The sequence below is a fragment of the Lepisosteus oculatus genome, chromosome 23, assembly GCF_040954835.1.
Source record: "Lepisosteus oculatus isolate fLepOcu1 chromosome 23, fLepOcu1.hap2, whole genome shotgun sequence".
In the NCBI taxonomy this organism is placed as follows: Eukaryota; Metazoa; Chordata; class Actinopteri; order Semionotiformes; family Lepisosteidae; genus Lepisosteus; species Lepisosteus oculatus.
This window is the reverse complement of record NC_090718.1, coordinates 14,801,492-14,821,104: the sequence shown is the minus strand read 5'-3', so window position 1 is coordinate 14,821,104 and position 19,613 is coordinate 14,801,492. Positions and strand designations below refer to the sequence as shown.

Genomic DNA, 19,613 nt, shown 5'->3' with positions numbered 1-19,613 from the left:
AGATGTCTGAGAGTGAACATGCCAATTAAATGCAGCACTGCATACCCATCAGATTACTACTCGCAACATATTCTCTTTTACTGCTATAATAACAATTCCTTACACTTGCAGAGCGCTTTTCTGGACACTCCACTCAAAGCGCTTTACCTTGACGTGCCTCCACTGCCACCAATGTGCAGCATCCACTTGGACGCTAATTAAAGTTAAAACCCACAATTCTAGACTGTGCATAAATCACATCACACTGATTACAAAATCCAAGAGAACAAGGGGGGTGTTTGTCCGTAATTATGCGAGACGACCGACTGGGTTTTTTGAGGCGAGGCTTTGCTCCTAGTTGAAGGGTAAAACGTGGAGATAACCAACCCTGTTTCAGTTTTGGTCTGATCGCAATGCGATAAAGTTGTAATGTAAGAAGATGGACAAAATAGGCTTAGAAAGACCGTGAACAGTTCTTATTTTCGAACTCGTTTAGCTGTTGGATTGTAAGCAAAAACAACTCGTGTTTGAATTCCGGTGGTGCCGGTTCCTGCTGCACCTGAGAGGGCTGTTGTGGAGACAAATCCAGTGGGGTAACCACAGCGTCCACCTCTGGGTCGCCTGCGGTCTGCCTGGTCCACGCACCCCTAACAACGCAGTTCGCGTTTCTATAGCTTCTATTGCATCCCCCTTTCCTCAGAAGTAGGCTCCATAATACCTTTGTCAGCCTTACAGTCCAGTTACACTGTTGAACGGTGGTGCCGCCGAATGCCACGCGGTTATGGGATTTGGGGTTGAAGCACCGTATAACTCTATGAATTGGCTACATTACTCTGCTCTCCTCCCCGCTGAGAGCTGATGTGTGGTGAGGCTGCACACTGGTGGTGGTGGAGGGGAGTCCCCATTACCTGTAAAGCGCTTTGAGTGGAGTGTCCAGAAAAGCGCTATATAAGTGTAAGCAATTATTATTATTATTATTATTATTATTATTATTATTATTATTATTATTATTATTATTAACTCGGTGGTGGTGATCAGCGCAGTCTGGTAGTTTTCCCCATGATAAATCTATGTTAATGGTAGTCGTTCACATGGATTTCAAACACGTGTGTTGGTCTCTTTACACCTCAGAAACGAGCGGGTCAATCGGCTACCAAGTGTTATACTTCTGAGAAAGAGGAGGAGTTCTCGGAACCATTGCTTGGCTTTCCTGAATGAAGTCTGGAGTGTTTCCCTCTCTGGTGTCCCTCTACCCTTAAGACCTGGTTCTGGTTTAGGCCCAAATGTTTCTGGTCATACGTGTCGTTTAACATTTTACGCTTAGGCTACAAGGAAGGTATTTAATCGATTTTAAGCAACAATATGCTATAAATACACAAAATTATGCAAAAGGAGAGCCTAGCGATTATGAGTTACAAAAACGGATAAATTAGTGTAATTGAATTATTTCGTAATTTTAAAACTATTACTTGTTCCTTATTTCATAATTATTACGCCAGGAAAATAATAAAGTTGTCTATAGTAGATCGACACGGACACAGAAAACAGATTATATTTCTGACGTAGTTCAAGTCGGTAGCTGCGTCATGTGATAATAATACTTTATTAATCCCGTAGGGAAATTGATGCAGCATGTGTGGGCTGCAAAATAACAAGTAAAGGTTTATTCCTCAAGGCTCCACAGCCGAAACGTTGTGTTTGATTTCTTCTCTTTTCAGCTTGGAATAAACGACTTGATATTTCTGACGTCACGATTTGAAGGCGGGACATCCTCCCAGGCATGGGTGATTGACATATGGAAGCGGAAGTGGCGAGAGGTTAGTGCAGCCTGTGTAGCGAGCGGGAGGTGGAGATCTTGGAGGAATCATAGATCAAGAAGATCACGGAGATCCCTAATACGCGACCGACCATATCGCAGCACCGGCGGACACCTGGGGAATACGCATTACAACCCGACCTGCACGGAGCCTCTGGGCGCTGGAGAAGAAGGGAGAGAAAGAGACACAGCCAGGGAGTGCTGAACGCAGGGATCCGGACACGCTGGTGCAACAATAACAGGGCTGCCCATCAGAGCATCTCCGGGCTCAGACGGACAGATCGCCGAGTCAGCGCGCACAATCGCTCTTTGCATCCGTTTTCGGGAGCAGACGGTGAGTTTGTCCTGCTTGGCCGGCAGGGCTGTGCGGGCGGGCGGGCGTGCCCGAAGCGCCGCGGCGCTGGGCGGGGGGGACGGCGGCGACTGAGGCTCTGCAGTGATTGCGCCGCTGTGGCCGCCCTGCACTTCGAGCGGCGAGGTGTTTATCCGAAGCAGATTGTTATTGTTTGAAGCGGACAGCTGGTTTCCCGCTTTCAGAAACGCAGGTCGCCAAGAAGCCTCAGTCGGAGATCAAGAACCCGACATGAGCTAGTCTCCCCGTCTCCTGACGCTGCCGCCGCCTCTCCCTCTCTCTCGCAGCCCGCTCAGGAGCGGATGCTATAACGGGCATCTCCCGGGGCGCCGCAGTGAAAAAGCGGCTGTGTGAGCAGTCATGTGTTCCTCCTGCGGCCCGCTGCTGTTCTGCGCCTGATCTCAGGAAACACATGGGCTCCCACAATCGAGCCTAGCGAACAAAATGGAACCGGCGGGGGAATTCAATGGCGTTCAGGCGGTTATTAGTATATTTTCGCATTTTGTACACGCATATAGGCCTGTTCCTGCTGTAGAAATAGCGCCCTTGTAAGAATGTAGTATATTTCTATACCTGGTGAATGCACCTGCGAAGGAGCCACTGTATAGACTTGTTCCAGGTGTCATGGCCCTTGATGCAGTCACTGTATCTGTGCCCGCTGTGCAGACAGTTAATACATGTACTGCTTATTTACCTGGTAAACCAGCAGTTATTAGGACAGTAGTTCTCTGTGTGGACACCAGATGTCCTCAGGTGGCCTGCACATGAAGGCCGTGTTTGTGCAGCGTGACTCACACTCACTCGCTCCACAGGTCAGGATGAGCAGTGAGGAGTTGAACCTGGCCGCTGTGCCTGTCCCAGTGGAGGACGTCCAGGGAGATGGGCGCTGGCTGTCCCAGGTGAGACAATTCCCAGCTTGGACACACAAAACTGAACATGCATGTCCACTGCCGCGGGCCCAATCCTCACCTGTTGAAGTGACAGGTGCAAGTGTCAAACTCTCATGTCTACTGTTTGTGTATCCGCGAGTCCTTACCATGATCTGGCGTCAGTGTTTTGGCGGCTGTCTATCTGCCAGCTTTAGCAATTGCTCGGGAAACGCCTGCCCAGAACGTACACACATCAGTGTCCTGGCTTCCACCTGCTATATGTGCAGCATTCTTATCTCAGTGCAGAAAGGACACATTAAGTGCAAGTGTAGGTGCTACTATTGACAGTAGTCTCCAGGATACAGGCCAGTGCTGACTGGACCTCAGACAGGTGATATCAGATGGACAGCAGCCTCCAGGATACAGGCCAGTGCTGACTGGACCTCAGACAGGTGTCACTGCATGGACAGCAGCCCCCAGGATACAGGCCAGTGCTGACTGGACCTCAGACAGGTGATATCAGATGGGCAGTAGTCTCCAGGATACAGGCTAATGCTGACTGGAATACAGGTTATATATAGTGATACATGCAGAGAGAAATTAAAATCTAAACAAATGAGTATTGAAAGCAATAATTTTGGATGTTTTTAATGCCTTTCAGTATAAGATATCAGGGTTTCCCACAAGAAAAGGCTTAGGCTAGATGGTAACCTCCACCTCCCCAGCCCTGCCCCCTAGCTATCTGCCAGCTAGATTACTGTACTTGCTTGCAAACTATCTGGCTGTCTTATTATATTCTGAATTACACTTTATTTGACCAAAACAACTCATTTGATGATATAGGATTCATCAAAGATGTAGGCTGCCTTTGATGGTGCCTGAGGAAGAGCCTTGTGCTTCAAACATATTGCTGTTTTCCATCTGCATCAAGCCATTTTTCTTTTTTGCTATTGAGGCTGTTTATTGTTTGCGCTCTTATTGAGGCAATAAGACTATTTTCACTTTGAAAATGAAGTGGCAAGTGATGCAGGGACACATTATTTGCCTGTGACCCAATGATTCAATGATTCAGGAGCAAGGCAGCTGAATCTCATGTATTAAGAGTATCCTGCATTTTTTCCACGTCTTGCTAACAATGCTCTCAAGGGTGCAGACCCCCTAATGTGTGAGATTTTTAGTAAAAAATTGTGATCGCGTACTGTTTGTTTTGAGGGTCTCTTTTATGCAAGTACAAAAGAACACATCGATTAATTAACAGAATTTCTTGACTCCACAACAATTTCAACATTTTACGTTCACCCCTTCATTTAAAAAAAAAAATCAGCCTCCACTTGATAGAAGTACATGAGATTTGCAGAACAAGGAGTGAGACCGAGAGATTTGCTCCCAAAGCATGAACAGCTCCCCCGCAATCCGAAATTGGAAGATGCGGTTGGACGATCCACGAGTGGATGTTGTGTATATTTTGTTCATGTTCATTTGTTTACTTGGCCAGGTGCTGCCGATTTTTGAGCAGGAGGCCCGCCAGACCTGTATACAACTTTGCGAATCCCTGGATATTTTACAGTCAGCCATAGTAGTCATGATGAGTCTTAATACACATTCATTTTCAGCCTGATGCTTGCAGTCTGATTTTGTTTTTTACTTCCTCTCGAAGACAACCAGAACTTTTCTTTTTTCAAAGTAGATCATACAGCAAAATGTTTGATATCCACTGAGTTATAGGAGAGGTGCAGTGCGATGGATTCTGGGTCTACAGTAGGGCTGGGCGATATGGCCAAAAACATTATCGCGATAAACATTTTCACATCAGTCGATGTCGATAATTATCACGATAAATGTCAAATCATTATTTCTTTCAAGTTTAAAGGCAGATTTTTTCTCCTGAGTGAAAGATGAAGAAACCAGACAGTTAATTGGTAAATTAAACAACTCTTTTTTTTTTTTTAAGAGCACAACAAACACTTGCCAAACAGCAGAAACATTAAACAAATCTGTTAGCTGCCCAGTCTGCAACACGAATGCGCACTCGCGCAGTATTTTGTGCGCATGCACATATCATGCGCAAAGCAGAAACATACATATCGAACATTTATCAAACTTTTGTTAAAATTATATCGAGGAAAATTATATTGTGATAATTATCGTTATCGAATTATCGCCCAGCTCTAGTCTACAGCACTACATGTTGCAAAGGATCATGAGACATCCCTCATCAAAATATATATACTGACTGACTTTGTAAAGGAACAAATTATTGTTGTTTTAAATTAAAAACAACAATGAGTAAACCAACTAGGTTTTATTCTGATCTCTCTTGTCTCTTTACATTGCCTTCTGTGTCTGTCTTTGTTGTTTCTGTGTCTGTCTGCTTGTGTTCAGCACACTCGATTTGTCCAGGAGTGTAAGGACAAGGAGCCAGAGGTGCTGTTTGTGGGAGACTCCATGGTGCAGCTCATGCACCAGTATGAGGTGAGGACAGGGAAGGCTGTCTCACGTGTGCAGTGTCTCTGTATGGCACTGTCTACATTGGGTGTGTGGTCAGCAGTTTCCAACTACTGACAGTCCTATAGAGGCTCATTCTGCACATTCCTGTCCACACACTACACATTTTGTGTATAGACAGTACTGTACAGAATTGAGTGTACCGAAACTGCCTCTCTTGTGTCCAGTATGTGTGTGGACATATGTGCATGGGTGTCTGTGTCTGTGGACAGCATGTGTCCTTGCAGGATGTGTGTGTGGGGACAGCTAGTATCCGTGCAGTGTGTGTGCGTGTGTGTGTGTGTGTGAGGACGGCGTGCGTCCGTGCAGGGTGTGTGTGGGGACAGCGAGAGTCCATGTGTGTACGGAACGTGTCCGTGCTCTGTGTGTGTGGACGGTGCATGTCCGTGCAGTGTGTGTGTGCGTGTGTGTGTGGACGGTGCATGTCCGTGCAGTGTGTGTGTGCGCGTGTGTGTGTGGACGGTGCATGTCCGTGCAGTGTGTGTGTGCGCGTGTGTGTGTGGACGGTGCATGTCCGTGCAGTGTGTGTGTGCGTGTGTGTGTGGACGGTGCATGTCCGTGCAGTGTGTGTGTGTGCGTGTGTGTGGACAGAGCGTGTCCATGCAGTGTGTGGGGAGCTTCACCCACGCCTTTGTTTTGTTTGGTCTGTCAGGTGTGGAGGGAGCTGTTCTCTCCACTCCATGCGTTGAATTTCGGAATTGGGGGAGACACTACCAGTAATGTCCTGTGGAGGCTGCAGAACGGCGAGCTGGAGAACATCCGTCCCAAGGTGACTGGACGAGGGGATGAAACATGGGTGATGGTTGTGGAGAGATATAGTACGAGTTCTGGGCATAGGGCTGTAAGGGATTTGAGTATGAGGTGCAGTATGAGGTGGCACAAGAGTGGGTAAGAAATGGAGAATTGGGGGATGGGGATTGAGACATGTGGGTGTAGTATTGGTAGGGGACTGAGTGTAGGGGGTGAGGATATATGAAATGTGATACTGAAGTTGGCCTGTAGAGGGCGGTGGAATACACAATGGGGAGTCAGGGGGGAGAGGTGTATGGGAGTGGCGTGGCCTGGGTAAAGCGTGCGCTCTGTCTCCAGGTGGTGGTGGTTTGGGTAGGAACCAACAATCACGAGCACACAGCTGAGCAGGTTGCCGGGGGCATCGTTGCCATCGCAGAGCTGCTCACGTCCCGTCTGCCACAGGCCAAGGTCGTCATCCTGGTAAGAGCCACCTCCCTGCCTGTAGCCCTGGCTGTGGAAGCAGTCCGAATTTCAGCCACGGTCCTGGATGAAAGGCACGCTGTGGCTGACCAACTTCCGACTCCGGACACCGCAGTGGTGGGGCGTCACTCAGGCAGCATTGTGCTTGGAGCTGTGGTCTCAGAATCACGTGTCAGCAAGCCCAGAGATCCATGGGAGCCGCGAGGTTGGAACGGCGCTGCAGACACAGAGAGCGTGTCACATTCAGAGGCAGGTGGACTGGCACTAGGGACATTAGCTAACAGAAAGTGTCACTAGTGCCAGATATCAGCCACGGACGTCTTGGCTCTCAAAGGGCCAAGCCCAAACTCTTTCTATTGAGGAAAAAAAAAAGGTTCAGTACTTCTAATTCTGTTCTAAGTATCTACTGCACGTTTCTCATAATTAAAAAATTATCAATTAAAGAGATCTGAAACCTACACCCAGCTGCTTTAGAGAATATAGTCATTCTGCCTGGGAGTTGTTCTCTTATCCCCATGGTTATGTACAGTGGTTTGCATAGGCACGCACTGGCATGTCTGTTATACCTGTTAAATTAAAGGAAACAGGAGGGCATCCAGCCCATCTAGCCCATGTGGTTGTTAGTATTTTTGGACAGCATGGCTGTACAGCTTGTTCCACACTCCCACAAGCCTTTGTCTAAAAACGTGTCTCCTGTTTCCAGTTATCAATGCACTGCCACATAGTATTCACTTGTCCTCTAGTTTCTATTGCACTGTGGATCCGGAAGAAGCAGTTTTTGCTGATTTATAGTTTATTCTACAGCAACAGAGTTAATAAAGTGTAAAACATATTCATATTAAACTGCACCCTTGACAAGATAGCATTTTACTGGGGCACATGAACACACAAAAACAGTTACAGAACACATTACAACAGAAACGTTACAAACAAGAGGTGGCTGTTGGGCTAAAAGACACCTAGAAAATCTGCAGGCCCAGCAGCACTCTAGGAGCAGGACAGGGTCATTGGTGATCAGTCTGGCCTGGTGATGGCTGCACAATAGTGCCCTCTTATGGAAGCAAGGCAGAACTGCAGCTTCTGGAAGTCCATGTTATTCATTCTCATCTGTACACACCTCTCTTTTTCTGACTCCTTTTCTGTCTCTTCCTCTCTTGTTCTTTCCCTCTTCCACTTCTTCTTGGCCCTGGTCTTCTCCTCTCCTCTCCTCTCCTCTCCTCTCCTCTGTGCTGCTCTGCCTCTCTCAGGGCCTGCTGCCCCGGGGGGAACGTCCCAACCCCCTGCGGGAGAAGAACCAGGCTGTGAACACCATTCTGCGCTCGGCCCTGCCGCGCCTCGGCCCCGTCCAGTTCCTGGACGTGGGGGCGGGCTTCGTGCACTCTGACGGCACCATCTCCCCGCGCGACATGTTTGACTTCCTGCACCTGACTGCCTCTGGGTACCGCGCGGTGGCCAAGCCGCTGAGCGACCTGCTGCTGCAGCTGCTGGACGAGACGCCCGAGGAGAGGCGCGCGTCTCTGGTCTGATGGGCGCCGGGACACTACCACAGAGAGAGAGCGACCAAGAAACACACGGGCAGTGAAGGACGCACTCTGCAGGGAAACAGAGCAGACTCACACAAGTGCAGCTTGATCCATTCCAGGCTCGGGCATGAGGGCCAGCAGCAGGCACAGGGTTGGATGGTTGTTCCCCATTTTTATAGACGTCTCCGATGTGAAACATGTACGGCTGCTTTTCTGCAGTGTCAGTGTAGTTCATACTGAATGGGTCCCATAAGCATGCAGTGGCTGGCTTATCTCTTTCCCTGCACTCAGACAATGAACCACTGGCTTGCACTGACACTGAGAGAAAACTGAGAATCACACTTTGAGATAACATAGCACCCTTCCACTACACAGTGAGGCCAGCCAGGTATGGACAAGCTATCAAGCTGCAACCTCATCAGGGTAACTCTGCCCCTGCCTCTGCATCTGATTGGATAAAAAGGACTTTGCACACCCCAGCCAGATTGGTCAAGGATGAGATGTGGGGTGGGGCAAAAGTTTGCTTTAGTTAACTTGCCCCAAATTCTGAAACTCCGGATTTCACTCTTCACCGCCAGGTTACAGGGGCAATAAATTGGCTGCACTGGACGTGGGGGAGAGGTGGTCTTTTGGGGTTCCTGGGGAGTAATACAGGGAGTGTTTAATACAGAGGAGGCTTGGTGTTGTATCAAGTGGGGCTGAGGGAGAGAGTGAGAGAGACTTCAAAAAGAGATTTGTAGCATCCAGTCCTGGAATCCTGTATAAAACTGGAAAACTGGATAAAAAAATGGCCAGGAAAACTTGTAAAACTCGTTAGACCTGTGCAAGTCTGTGAGCTATGCTGATGCAGCTGGGAAGACAGCCCATTTGCCTTTATGTGAAACAGCTCAAATATTTGATGTCTATGAGGAATAAAACAGAAAATCAGCTAGGATTGTGGAGGTTGGATCTCCTCAAGAATTGGACTCCCATTGCGTAGCTGGTACAGTACGGCTGCAGATATTTTAAAATTGAGTTCTTTTCCTTTCCTGCTTCCTCAGTACAGCTCAGATGGGGGCCTGCAGCCACACAAACCTGAAATGGATCAAACTGCTCTGCGGCTGGAGTCTTCCAGTTTCCCTGTTCTGCCTCACTGTGCATTGCATGTGTCCGTGTTGCGTGTCACCACGTCAACATGTTGGAGTCTGAGAGGTGTCCCGTGTGAGTGTGTGTATTTCAGCATACTTGCGTGTCTGTGTCACTACAATGTGTATGTTTGGGAGCAAATGTGCGTGTTGGTCTGAGTGGGGCGGTCAGGATGTGTGTTTGTGCGTGACTGATTGTGTATATACAGTATATATATAAATATCTAACCGCAGTAGATGCCTTGTGCTGTAGGAGGCAGTCTGTGCTGTGCAGTGAAAACCTTGAGTAGAAGCACTGTGCTGTGTTGTCCAGACAGAGCAGAGTCTGTGTGCTGGCTGGGCTTATCTTGTGTTTGATGTAGCAGAGCATTTCAATAAAGGACCATAGAGCTGAGTGCTGTCTGAGACTGGTCTTGACTCTGGGTTTGAGAATCGGATTGCTGTGCCTTCCTGGCCCAGTTTCAGTCTTGCACAACAAGCAGGAACAGGTGACCACTTGCCTCCTGCAGCAAGGGGCTGCCGGTGACACTGTCAAAACAGCATCCTTTCCTCATCAGCTTCATGTCAGGGCACTTACAGAATTCATGTCTTTATGGGTGGATCTTTGCAGTCCCCTGGTGCAGAAACACTGGAACCAAAATGGCCCTGATCTACCTCTGCCCCTGCCTAATATCTATAGAGTCTCCAGTCTCCAACCTCGCGCTTGGTTCTCAACTGCTTGCTGAAATATGGCCTCTAATGCCTCTGCCTGTGTGGCCAGTTCATTCCAGACTTGGTAAGGCCTCATTCCAGAGAGCACTGTCTGCACGGAGAGTATAGAGGCTTTGTGAATTTCATAGCACAATGGTTAGTTGTAGAGATAAATTGCGTAAGTTTGTTTTGGCTATTCTGAATCAATCAGCTAAACAACATAAAGTCTTCACAAGGATTCACAACACATGGGATACATTTATTGAAACATAAACCAATATACATTCAAAATATAGTGAGTATATAGAAGAGATGCATAAAAACAAGGATGCTACATTTAGGATACATTTGGTTACATTTGGTTATTTGCAGATGTGCCTATGTCCCTCTGCTAGATAAGAGTGGACATCCATCATAAAGGATGAAAATGGACTGCCCTGGCAAAGATTCTTAACCAAAAAATAAGCTCCTCACCTTTACATGCTCACAGGCAAAGACCCCTAGGTCAGCATGATGCTGAGACAATCACAAGTATCCTTTGTGAAAACATCTAGGAAACGTTCGAAGTTTGGATGCAAATGTAGATGTTGTACTTCTGTTTCCAGATCATCAGCCAAGTGAGCTGCACTCTTATTGCCCAGGTCCACTTTGCCCACCCCAGGGCTGCAGAGGTCCTTTAGTGGCAGGACTGCGATCGTCCGGTTGGGGACAGGGAAGCTGTTCAAGGCTGTAGTAGTGAGTTCAAGGTGAGAGAACTTGCTATCCATTGGCGGACCCACGTCTGCCTGGGTAGAGTCCCTGGCACGGCACCTCCCTTTTTGTTCAGCACCAGTAAGTACAGGACTTGATCCTGGTGTTTAGGGTAAGGGGTGCTGGAGACCATCAGGTTAGATGTTACAACCTCAATGTCAATGGCTGGAAAACGGCCTGTACTGCTTGCATACTCTGTTCCCTGCTCTCTTTGAGGTAGAATCGGACATCTGCAGTTAATGTGGGGACCATCAGGTCACCCCCATTTACTACCTGGCAAGTCTGAGGAGCAGTTTGACCTAAGAGACCATGATTGTCATGGTCGTCATCAAGGAGATTTTCTCCTGGGTTCACATGTGTCTGTGACATGCCCCCACTCTTAATTTATTTTACCATCTAAAACAATTCAATAAATGAATTATGTAAATAGAAAACTTTTATTAAACACCTTTGAAGAACTCACAGTGAATAACTTATAAACAAGAACACAAAGCTCACATTTTACAAAGATAAAGTATTTTAACATAGAAAGTAATAAACTAACATTAATAACAATGAATAACTATAAACAGGACCTCTGTTACTTCAAAACTAGTGCAAATCTTACCATAACTACTGAAACCTTTATAGAAAGGAATTGTATAAATATAAAATAAAGAAATAACAAACAAGTGCACTCAATAACAAGGGAGGTGGGATAAGTAAAGCTGAGAAAATGGGAAAATCAATTGGCCTATATTTTCAGCCTCAGGTGTGTTATAAATATGAGCTCTGAAAGCTCCTCTCTGCTTCTGCCACTGTCACAGGGAGAGCAACAACAATTCGAAGGGCTACAGGTTGAGTTCACAATACCCCCATTTAGTGAAATGCAGGAGAAACTACGAGGAAAACATGCATTTTTTGTTAATTATGTATAATTGCTGAACAGTCTTTTGTACTGTACATTCGCCTTTCATGTTCGTCTTTGGCCTGGCAGCACCAATTTTTAAGCAGGTTTCCCACACAGCACAGTGTACAATAACTGGAAATGTGAATCTGTTCATTTCTAGTAAAACAACTCAAGTAGTCTGTGTCTCTTAGCTTGAAAACGTGGCATCTATACTGTTCGCTAGTCACATGGATCTGACAGACTCATTATTACATTATTATGCACATAATGCATGATATGACTAAATGTGGCATACCTCTGGTTTCAGATCTAGTCCACTCTTTTCTGCGCTTCAGAAACATTTCGTGCTCTATTAAGATTGGTCATTTTTTGACTGGTTTTCCATTAGAATAATTCAAAGCAGCAACAGAAAGAGACGCTATAGGAAATTGTTTCGCTCGCGTTTGAACATGCCAATTAAAAACATGTTGTGTTGCACCTTGAGGAAGCTCCCTGGCAGCCTCAGGGCCCTAGACAGTCACCTAGTTTGCCTATGACCAGACCCGGCCCTGCATGTGGGTCCGGTTTCCTTCTGGACACCAGGTCTCACTAACAGGTCTGTAGCTAAAGAAGCTGAGTGAGACAGCTGTGGTGCTATTGGTTATTTACAGACAATTGAGGTACTAGTGGTTATTTTTCCAGGAGTGTCAGAGTAAAGCTCAACAGCATTTACCGAGTGAAACAGCTTTGGGAGATTTGACCACTGTAGCTCATTCATTCATCACCTCCAGAACTGAATCTACTACCATTGCACCTCATTCATTCATCACCTCCAGAACTGAATCTACTGCCGTTACACTTCATTCATTCATCACCTCCAGAACTGAATCTACAACCATTGCACCTCATTCATTCATCACCTCCAGAACTGAATCTACTACCATTGCACCTCATTCATTCATCACCTCCAGAACTGAATCTACTACCATTGCACTTCATTCATTCATCACCTCCAGAACTGAATCTACTGCCTTTACACTTCATTCATTCATCACCTCCAGAACTGAATCTACAACCATTGCACCTCAGTCATTCATCACCTCCAGAACTGAATCTACTACCATTGCACCTCATTCATTCATCACCTCCAGAACTGAATCTACTACCATTGCACCTCATTCATTCATCACCTCCAGAACTGAATCTACCATTCATCAGCCCCATAACTGCTCCAGACCTGCACTTCACAGGCTGCTGTGAGACTTTTTTAGGGCTGTTCTTTCATTAAAATATTTGCTTGCTTGCATTGTAAGATACATTTGACTAAAATGTGTGTAGTCAATAGCTGGGGAAAACAACTTTCAGTAAGTAATAAATTGTGGGTTATTTGTGTTAGCAATTAAAAGATATGGGTGGAAATCATAATAATCTCCAATCTACCTAATGTGTATAATTCTCATGTACAGTAATGCATTGCCTTTGAAAAAGCAATTTCAGCATATTCTAATTAATTTTTAAATTCCTTCCCCAACACCGCCTTGCACACGCATCCTGTTCTTGAATGGCTTGAACCACGAAGTCAATTGTGCAAGTGATTACAGGGAAAGTTTCGACACGTGTTCTGAACAAACAAAATCTTTCGTCAGTTCTGTGCTCATGTGTTTTCGCCGCCAGAGCGCCCTATGCGAAATTTTAAGGTATGACTAGTGTTTTTTTTTAATTGGGCGGTAGAAACGACTTCCTGTACAGCAAAGACCTACGTTCCCTGGTGGTGTCAGCTTTTACAGCTGTTCAGAGGCAGCGATAAATCATCGTTTCTCCTTCAATCTGCGTCATGCACTGAGGCTCACAGAGAATATTGAACTGCACTCAGAACTGAAGGTTCTCAGTTGGTCTTGGAAACCTCAAACGGCGCCTGTAGTTTTCTTTCTCCCCGTAAATAGCACCACATGTTAACCGGCGTTTGGGGAACGAAAATAAAAGGGCAGGTCCCGATATTTATCGAAGATAACCGAAGCGATACGAAGCTCCGGGGTGCCCGAAGTGCGGCGGGGTGACGTCATTCAGCCAGGATGTGTAAACAACAGCAGTAGGAATGGGAGCTCGTGAGGAGACGCGGGTTCAACCCCTTTATTGATACAGCGGTGACGACACGCTTCGGCAGCGTCCGTAAGGATAGTACTGAGATACGGAAGCCAGAAGGACGCTCCTGTTAGATGTTAAGACGGGCAAATCCACAGCTCCCTTAAGCCTCGTCCGAGCCCCAAACCCGGATCTGTCCGAGATTTCTCGTGTGACACGGGGAGCGACGCACTGGTGCGGGGGGCTGGGGAAACTGTCTGCAAGCCGGGGGGACATGTCACTCAAGGCGGGCGAGGGGATGGCGTTGTGAGGGCACAAGGGTCCGGGCGGCTGCCCCATCGTCCGCCGGGCCGAGGAGAGGCAGGGGCCGGCTGCACTACGCGTCTGCATCCGAGGAGACGAGGGGAAAAAAAAGGGGCAGACGGACCCGGAGTGCGGAGACTCGCATGTCTCTTGTTCGGTTCTGCTTACGTGAAGGACTTCCGGAGTCTTTTTTTTAAACCAACTGTTCCTCTCCGGCCGGGAGTCCTCAGATGCTGAGTGTACTGGCCGACGGCAGGCGTCTGGGGGGTAACAACTGCCGAAGGGCGACACTATTCAGAGCACAAACTGGTCGGGATCTAGCTGGGGGCACCTGCCGGCTGCACGTCGCCATGGCGACCCGGAGCTGCTGGAAGTCGCGGCACAAGTCCGGTACCGCGGCGGGTCCGGCCGCCCTTCTGGCGCTGTGTCTCGGTCTGTGTCAGACCGCCGCCGGGCAACACGCCGGAGCAGCGGCCAAGGCCGTGGTCCAGAAGGACGGGGAGTTCGACACCACGTACAACGACACGGCGAACAGCGAGCAGCAGACGATCTACGCCTTCAACCACACCGTCTCCCGGAACAAGGTGAGGCAGCTGCGGGCGGGGGTGTTGCGTCGTCTGTGGGTGCCCTGGATCCAAACCCGGAGTTTGAGGACGGGGGGACACATTCATAATTAAAAAGAAACAACGGGCCGTTCCATGCAAAAACAAAGCATGGATTTTTTTTTTGTTGCAATTTTGTTTTCTTCTCCTTTGGGTTTTTGGTCTGTTGCTGTTTTCTTTGAACTGTCCTCGACACACAACAACCTCAGACACACCTCTGAGTTTGATTTAATTCATACGCTGTTGGCCTCCATGTACAAGTTTGTTTGTGCGCGCTGTTGCGCTGAGGTTGTGTCTCGGGAATGAAGGGGGTACCCCCACAGTACACACCAAAGAGCGCCATGTCCCTAACTCTCTTCGTTTCTAGTCGCAGGGAGCTGCTGCAGCCTTTTGTTTTAACTGAGATACCCCCCTAACACGTGCACAGGTGATAAACCATTGAATAAACCAAAAATGATTCCTGAAAGATTTGTACATACAAAAGTAAGCAACGTTGTCAGGCGAGAGTGCTGAATCCTGAGCCAGTTCTGGGTTGAGCCATGCTATCAGTTCCAGAGCTGTTCCTTCTTATTTCTCTTCTGGCTTAGGCTTAGTTGCAGAAAAACAGTTTTTTTGGGGGGGAAGATTTTTGTCGATTTTTTTTTTTCAATTGTAAAAAATTCCCTTCAAGCAATAATAATTGCTTACACTTATATAGCGCTTTTCTGGACACTCCACTCAAAGCGCTTTACAGGTAATGGGGACTCCCCTCCACCACCACCAGTGTGCAGCCCCACCTGGATGATGCGACGGCAGCCATAGTGCGCCAGAACGCTCACTACACATCAGCGATCAGTGGGGAGGAGAGCAGAGTAATGAAGCCCATAGATGGGGATTATTAGGAAGCCATGATTGGTAAGGGCCAATGGGAAATTTGGCCAAGACGCCGGGGTTACACCCCTACTCTTTTCGTGAAACGTCCTGGGATTTTTAATGACCACAGAGAGTCAGGACCTTGGTTTCACGTCTCATCTGAAGGACGGCGCCTGTTTTACAGTATAGTGTCCCCATCACTGTTCTGGGGCATTAGGACCCACATGGACCGCAGGGTGAGCGTCCCCTGCTGGCCCCACTAACACCTCTTCCAGCAGCAACCTTAGTTTTTCCCAGGAGGTCTCACATCCAGATACTGACCAGGCTCACACCCGTTTAGCTTCAGTGGGTTGCCAGTTGTGAGTTGCAGGGTGATATAGCTGCTGACATTTGACTCGTAATTCAAGGCATTTCAAGAAAACAGTACCAGGAGCGTCAAACCCACTCTGGCATGTTCCCACTCCAGGGGCTGTGGACTTTGTGTCCCCTTTGTGTGCCTGGAGGATGAGTTTCCCAGAAATACTAATCGTTGCAAGTCCTTCCTCTGGTTGGTCACTCGTTTCGATTTGGTTTTAGATTTTTGCACTTTTTACCAGGTTGAGAGTCAGTACCTGGGAGGAGCTGTAAAAAAAAAAACAGATTTATTTGAATGTTGTTTAGAACTGTAAGAATCAGGTAAAACATGTTGCTACCTTGGAGGTTTGGGCTCCCTACTCTGAGGGGTGATGCATTTGTGTGCGAGATTAGTATTTCTGTACTGCTCTCATCCATGCCCATAAGAGGAAGAAAGATCAGTGCGTCACTGGAACTCGAGTGTTTTGTGCGTTGCTCAATTGACACGAATCCCTGTCCGTGTGAGCTTTGTGTGGAGTGTGTATGTGGGGCCACAGTCCTACTGTTGTGTTGTAGTGGTTTGTAGTTTTTGTCTCAGCAGTGTGGAGGACTGCTGTAAAATACTGCACTACAGTGCCAGACCTCTGGGCTGCTAACATGGAGGTTGTGGGTTCGAATCCTGGGTAGGATTTTGCCCTTTTGTCCTTGAACACAGGCCTTCACACACCATTAAGGTGTTCATCAGTAGAAATGGTTATGGTATGTGAGTAAGCAGTTCAGAAAGCTGGAATCAGAGAGATGGAGTCGACTAGGTGGATTGGCAGTTGGAGTGAAGGGTCTGAATCCTGACCTCTTCATAGCGCATACAAAACGGATCATCGGCCTCTTCGTCAGCCCTGGTGTGAGGGCAGACATACTGTAGGGCAACTGGTGGCTGTCGTGGCACAACTATGGGGCACTGCGTGGAGCTCAGGAAAGTTCCTTGACACCAGGTGTGGCTTGCTGTTCAACACTGCTGTCAGCAGCCTCCACACTGCAGAAACATTCAAAGGCCCAATGACCGAGCGCAGTCATGTGGAGCAACATTAATGCCTAGAATTAGAAAGCACTCATGTACACCAGCAGTCAGGAGTGTTCATGTCCCAGGATCGGAGAGCTGCTGATTGATCCAGTCAGGTGTGAAGACTGGAGCTCTAGGAGGCTACAAGAAGAGGCTATTTTGCCTTTTTTGTAGATTTAAGTACCTAAACTTAGTAAACACAGTGAACTCATAGTGGGATCACATGACTATGGAGTGCTACATCACAGAGCGCTCAGCACCCCCTGTCTTGAGACACTGCAGGACCAGTATTATGGTCATTCTGTGTCTCTCCTCATGCTCATCATGTTCAGGCGGGCAGGGTGTCATTGAGAAGCACATAAACAGCAGATTTTCAGTAATGCAGATTTTTCTTCCTGTTTCTCAGATGTGTTAAATTCACACTTGCCCCCCTGAAGAAGTTAATTCCGTATAGTGCTATATTGTGTAATGTCCTTCCTCTCGGTCTTCTTAGCTGTGTTTCTTCCTCTCTCTTGGGTGGATGGAGACCTGACTACAGGCCATCGCTGTCTAGTGCTAATAATTTAATTTTTTTTTGAAGGGAGAGTCTCCTTCCCTCTCCCCTTCTTTGTGGTTCCCTCTTAGCAGAAGGAGTGTTTTGACCCTAGATCTTTCTCTTTCTCAGACCGAAGGGGTACGAGTGTCAGTGATTGTGTTTTCAGATGGGGCAGAAAATCCCATCTCGTTTGTCGTCCGTCAGAAACAGGCTGTCGTCTCCTTCCAGGTGCCTCTCATTCTTCGTGGCCTGTAAGTATCTTGTGGTTGCGTTGTTTGAGAATGCAAAGACTTTGTAATGGTGCTGTGTGCGCGCGCTGTTGTTGTGGTCAAGGGCGGGTCGCTGTGTATGTGTGCTTTGATTCCCATCCAGGAATGTGTTTTGCTATAAAGCGGTATTTTGGAACGATAAACTCTTGTCGTTCGTTAATGTAACATCAGACCTTCCCTCCTTTTCCAGAACTGACTTTGATCTCCATTTCCACGGTTTACTGGAATTCTGCGCAGTTGGGTAGTAGTTTCTGTCCATTATGAGATGAAGTGCGTGTGACGTAATATAAAACAGAAAAGTTCCAAAACTAAAGTATTGAAGGACTTCATAACATCATTTTTTAAGGACAAGGCTTCTTTTCCGTTAGTCCTGTCTTTAGTTTGTTTTTTTTGGCAACTTGTGCTTGTCCACAGAAATTAAGATAAGTTTAGTTTATATTAATATTGATATATACAGCAGGATATGTTTATCAGCTTATACGTTATTTATTGTGTAGTGTACATATTGTGTATATATTGTAGCGCTCCGGGGTTCACGTGGGCACTGCCACTGCCCACCGCTGGGGACTCAAACCCGGGCCTCCGGCGTCACTCAACAGGGACCCAGCCACTTGAGCTAAAGGGAGATCTCCCATCAGCCCTGGCGGCTGCGGTCCCTGTTATTCACAGGGAAGGGCGGTGACGTTATGAGCCCAATACAGTTTCTTGCATTAGGGATTTGTCTTTTTGCATACCCCAGTTTGCTCTCCATGAGACACACAGACAGGGAGAGAGAAGCTGGGGGTCAGTGCGCAGGGTCAGCCATGGTACAGCGGCCCTGGAGCAGTTGGGGTTAAGGGTCAGGAGGCCAACGGAGTACAATTTAAACCGTCAAACTTTCCAGCCACAGGCGCAGATCCTTGGCCACAGAGCCACTGCTCTGCCCCAAGGATCCTAAATCAGTTCAAGCAACTGCTACAGGCTCAGCAAATTGGGGAAATTGCGAGATCAGACAACCACTGATGTAATTATATTTAACCGGACTCACCCTTCATTTCTTATTTTGTATCCACACAATGTTAAGTTTCTCATTTAAAGACTCTACTCCTTAGCAGCAGCTTCCAGACATGGTACTCATTTGCAAAAAAAAACAACAGATAAAAATGTGAAATTTAAGAAAAGAAAACATACTTTTTGAGGTAAGATGTAAACACATTAGCAGAGGGTGCATTTTTAATATGGACAGATAAGGACACCTCCCTGATATGCACTACGTGGCTTCTTATCTCTGTTTGCTTCCACATCATTGTAGCTACACCTGTCGAGGTGCAAAGTCTAGGCTGGCAGACTGACAGTGACAGATCTCGGTATTGGTCTCTGTCTGGTCTCCGTCTGCGTGAATGTGGGTAGTTATGGGTGAGGGGTTATGTGAACTGACTGAGAGAGGAAGCTCTGCAGGGTCTGACAGGAGAGCTATCGGGCGCATCCCTCCCACACCTCACTGCAAGCATGAGGCTGACATTTCATAGGAGTGGCTGTGGGTGTTCAATCTCAGCCCTCCCCTGACACCAAGGTTTGGACTCTCAACAGCTAGTCAGCAGAGTTTCTCCTGCAATCGGGTTTTACTGACTCATCAAAAATCCAATGATTAGGTTAAGGCCGGAGAGGTATCCTTATTGTGATCAGTCTGAAAGACCGGTGCAACTTACTCCAGGCTTCTGTTCCAAGCAAGTAGTGTAGAACAGTGGTTCTCAGCCTTCATTCCTCCAAGGCCTCTCAGTGTCCGAGTGATTATTCGAAAGGCCATGATATTTTTCCTCTTGTACTTTTGCTGCACTGATGACTAAAGCACTTGTTTTCAAACGTATGTTTATTAACAAAAATGTATTTGTTGCTAGTGCTATTACACT

The 19,613-nt window shown here is 47.2% G+C and overlaps 2 protein-coding genes across 5 annotated transcripts in view; both read left to right on the top strand.

Moving 5' to 3' along the window:
• Window positions 1–1,643: 1,643 nt before the first annotated feature.
• pafah1b2 (platelet-activating factor acetylhydrolase 1b, catalytic subunit 2) lies at window positions 1,644–9,774 on the top strand. Its single transcript, XM_006642154.3, has 6 exons — window positions 1,644–2,129; window positions 2,960–3,046; window positions 5,399–5,488; window positions 6,174–6,290; window positions 6,611–6,733; window positions 7,981–9,774. The coding sequence occupies exons 2-6, from the start codon at window positions 2,966–2,968 to the stop codon at window positions 8,257–8,259; spliced, it is 690 nt and encodes a 229-aa protein (XP_006642217.2). The 5' UTR covers window positions 1,644–2,129; window positions 2,960–2,965; the 3' UTR covers window positions 8,260–9,774.
• A 3,648-nt stretch (window positions 9,775–13,422) lies between these two features.
• sidt2 (SID1 transmembrane family, member 2) overlaps window positions 13,423–19,613 on the top strand; it is a 32,815-nt gene continuing 26,624 nt past the window's right edge. For 2 of the 4 annotated variants that reach the window (XM_015337469.2, XM_015337468.2), the window contains exons 1-2: window positions 13,423–14,657; window positions 17,585–17,706. In XM_015337469.2, coding sequence (XP_015192955.2) covers window positions 14,304–14,657; window positions 17,585–17,706 — 476 coding nt within the window. In that variant the 5' untranslated portion in view covers window positions 13,423–14,303. The remainder of the gene's footprint in view (window positions 14,658–17,584; window positions 17,707–19,613) is intronic. The other 2 variants (XM_015337470.2, XM_069183014.1) reach the window with 2 other exon arrangements.

Excerpts from the sequence above, each read along its gene's own strand:
- pafah1b2 (XM_006642154.3), top strand. The coding sequence starts at position 2,966 with ATGAGCAGTGAGGAGTTGAACCTGGCCGCTGTGCCTGTCCCAGTGGAG. Across the intron at positions 6,291-6,610 it reads TGGAGAACATCCGTCCCAAG|GTGGTGGTGGTTTGGGTAGG; the intron begins GTGACTGGACGA and ends CTCTGTCTCCAG. Across the intron at positions 6,734-7,980 it reads AGGCCAAGGTCGTCATCCTG|GGCCTGCTGCCCCGGGGGGA; the intron begins GTAAGAGCCACC and ends TGCCTCTCTCAG.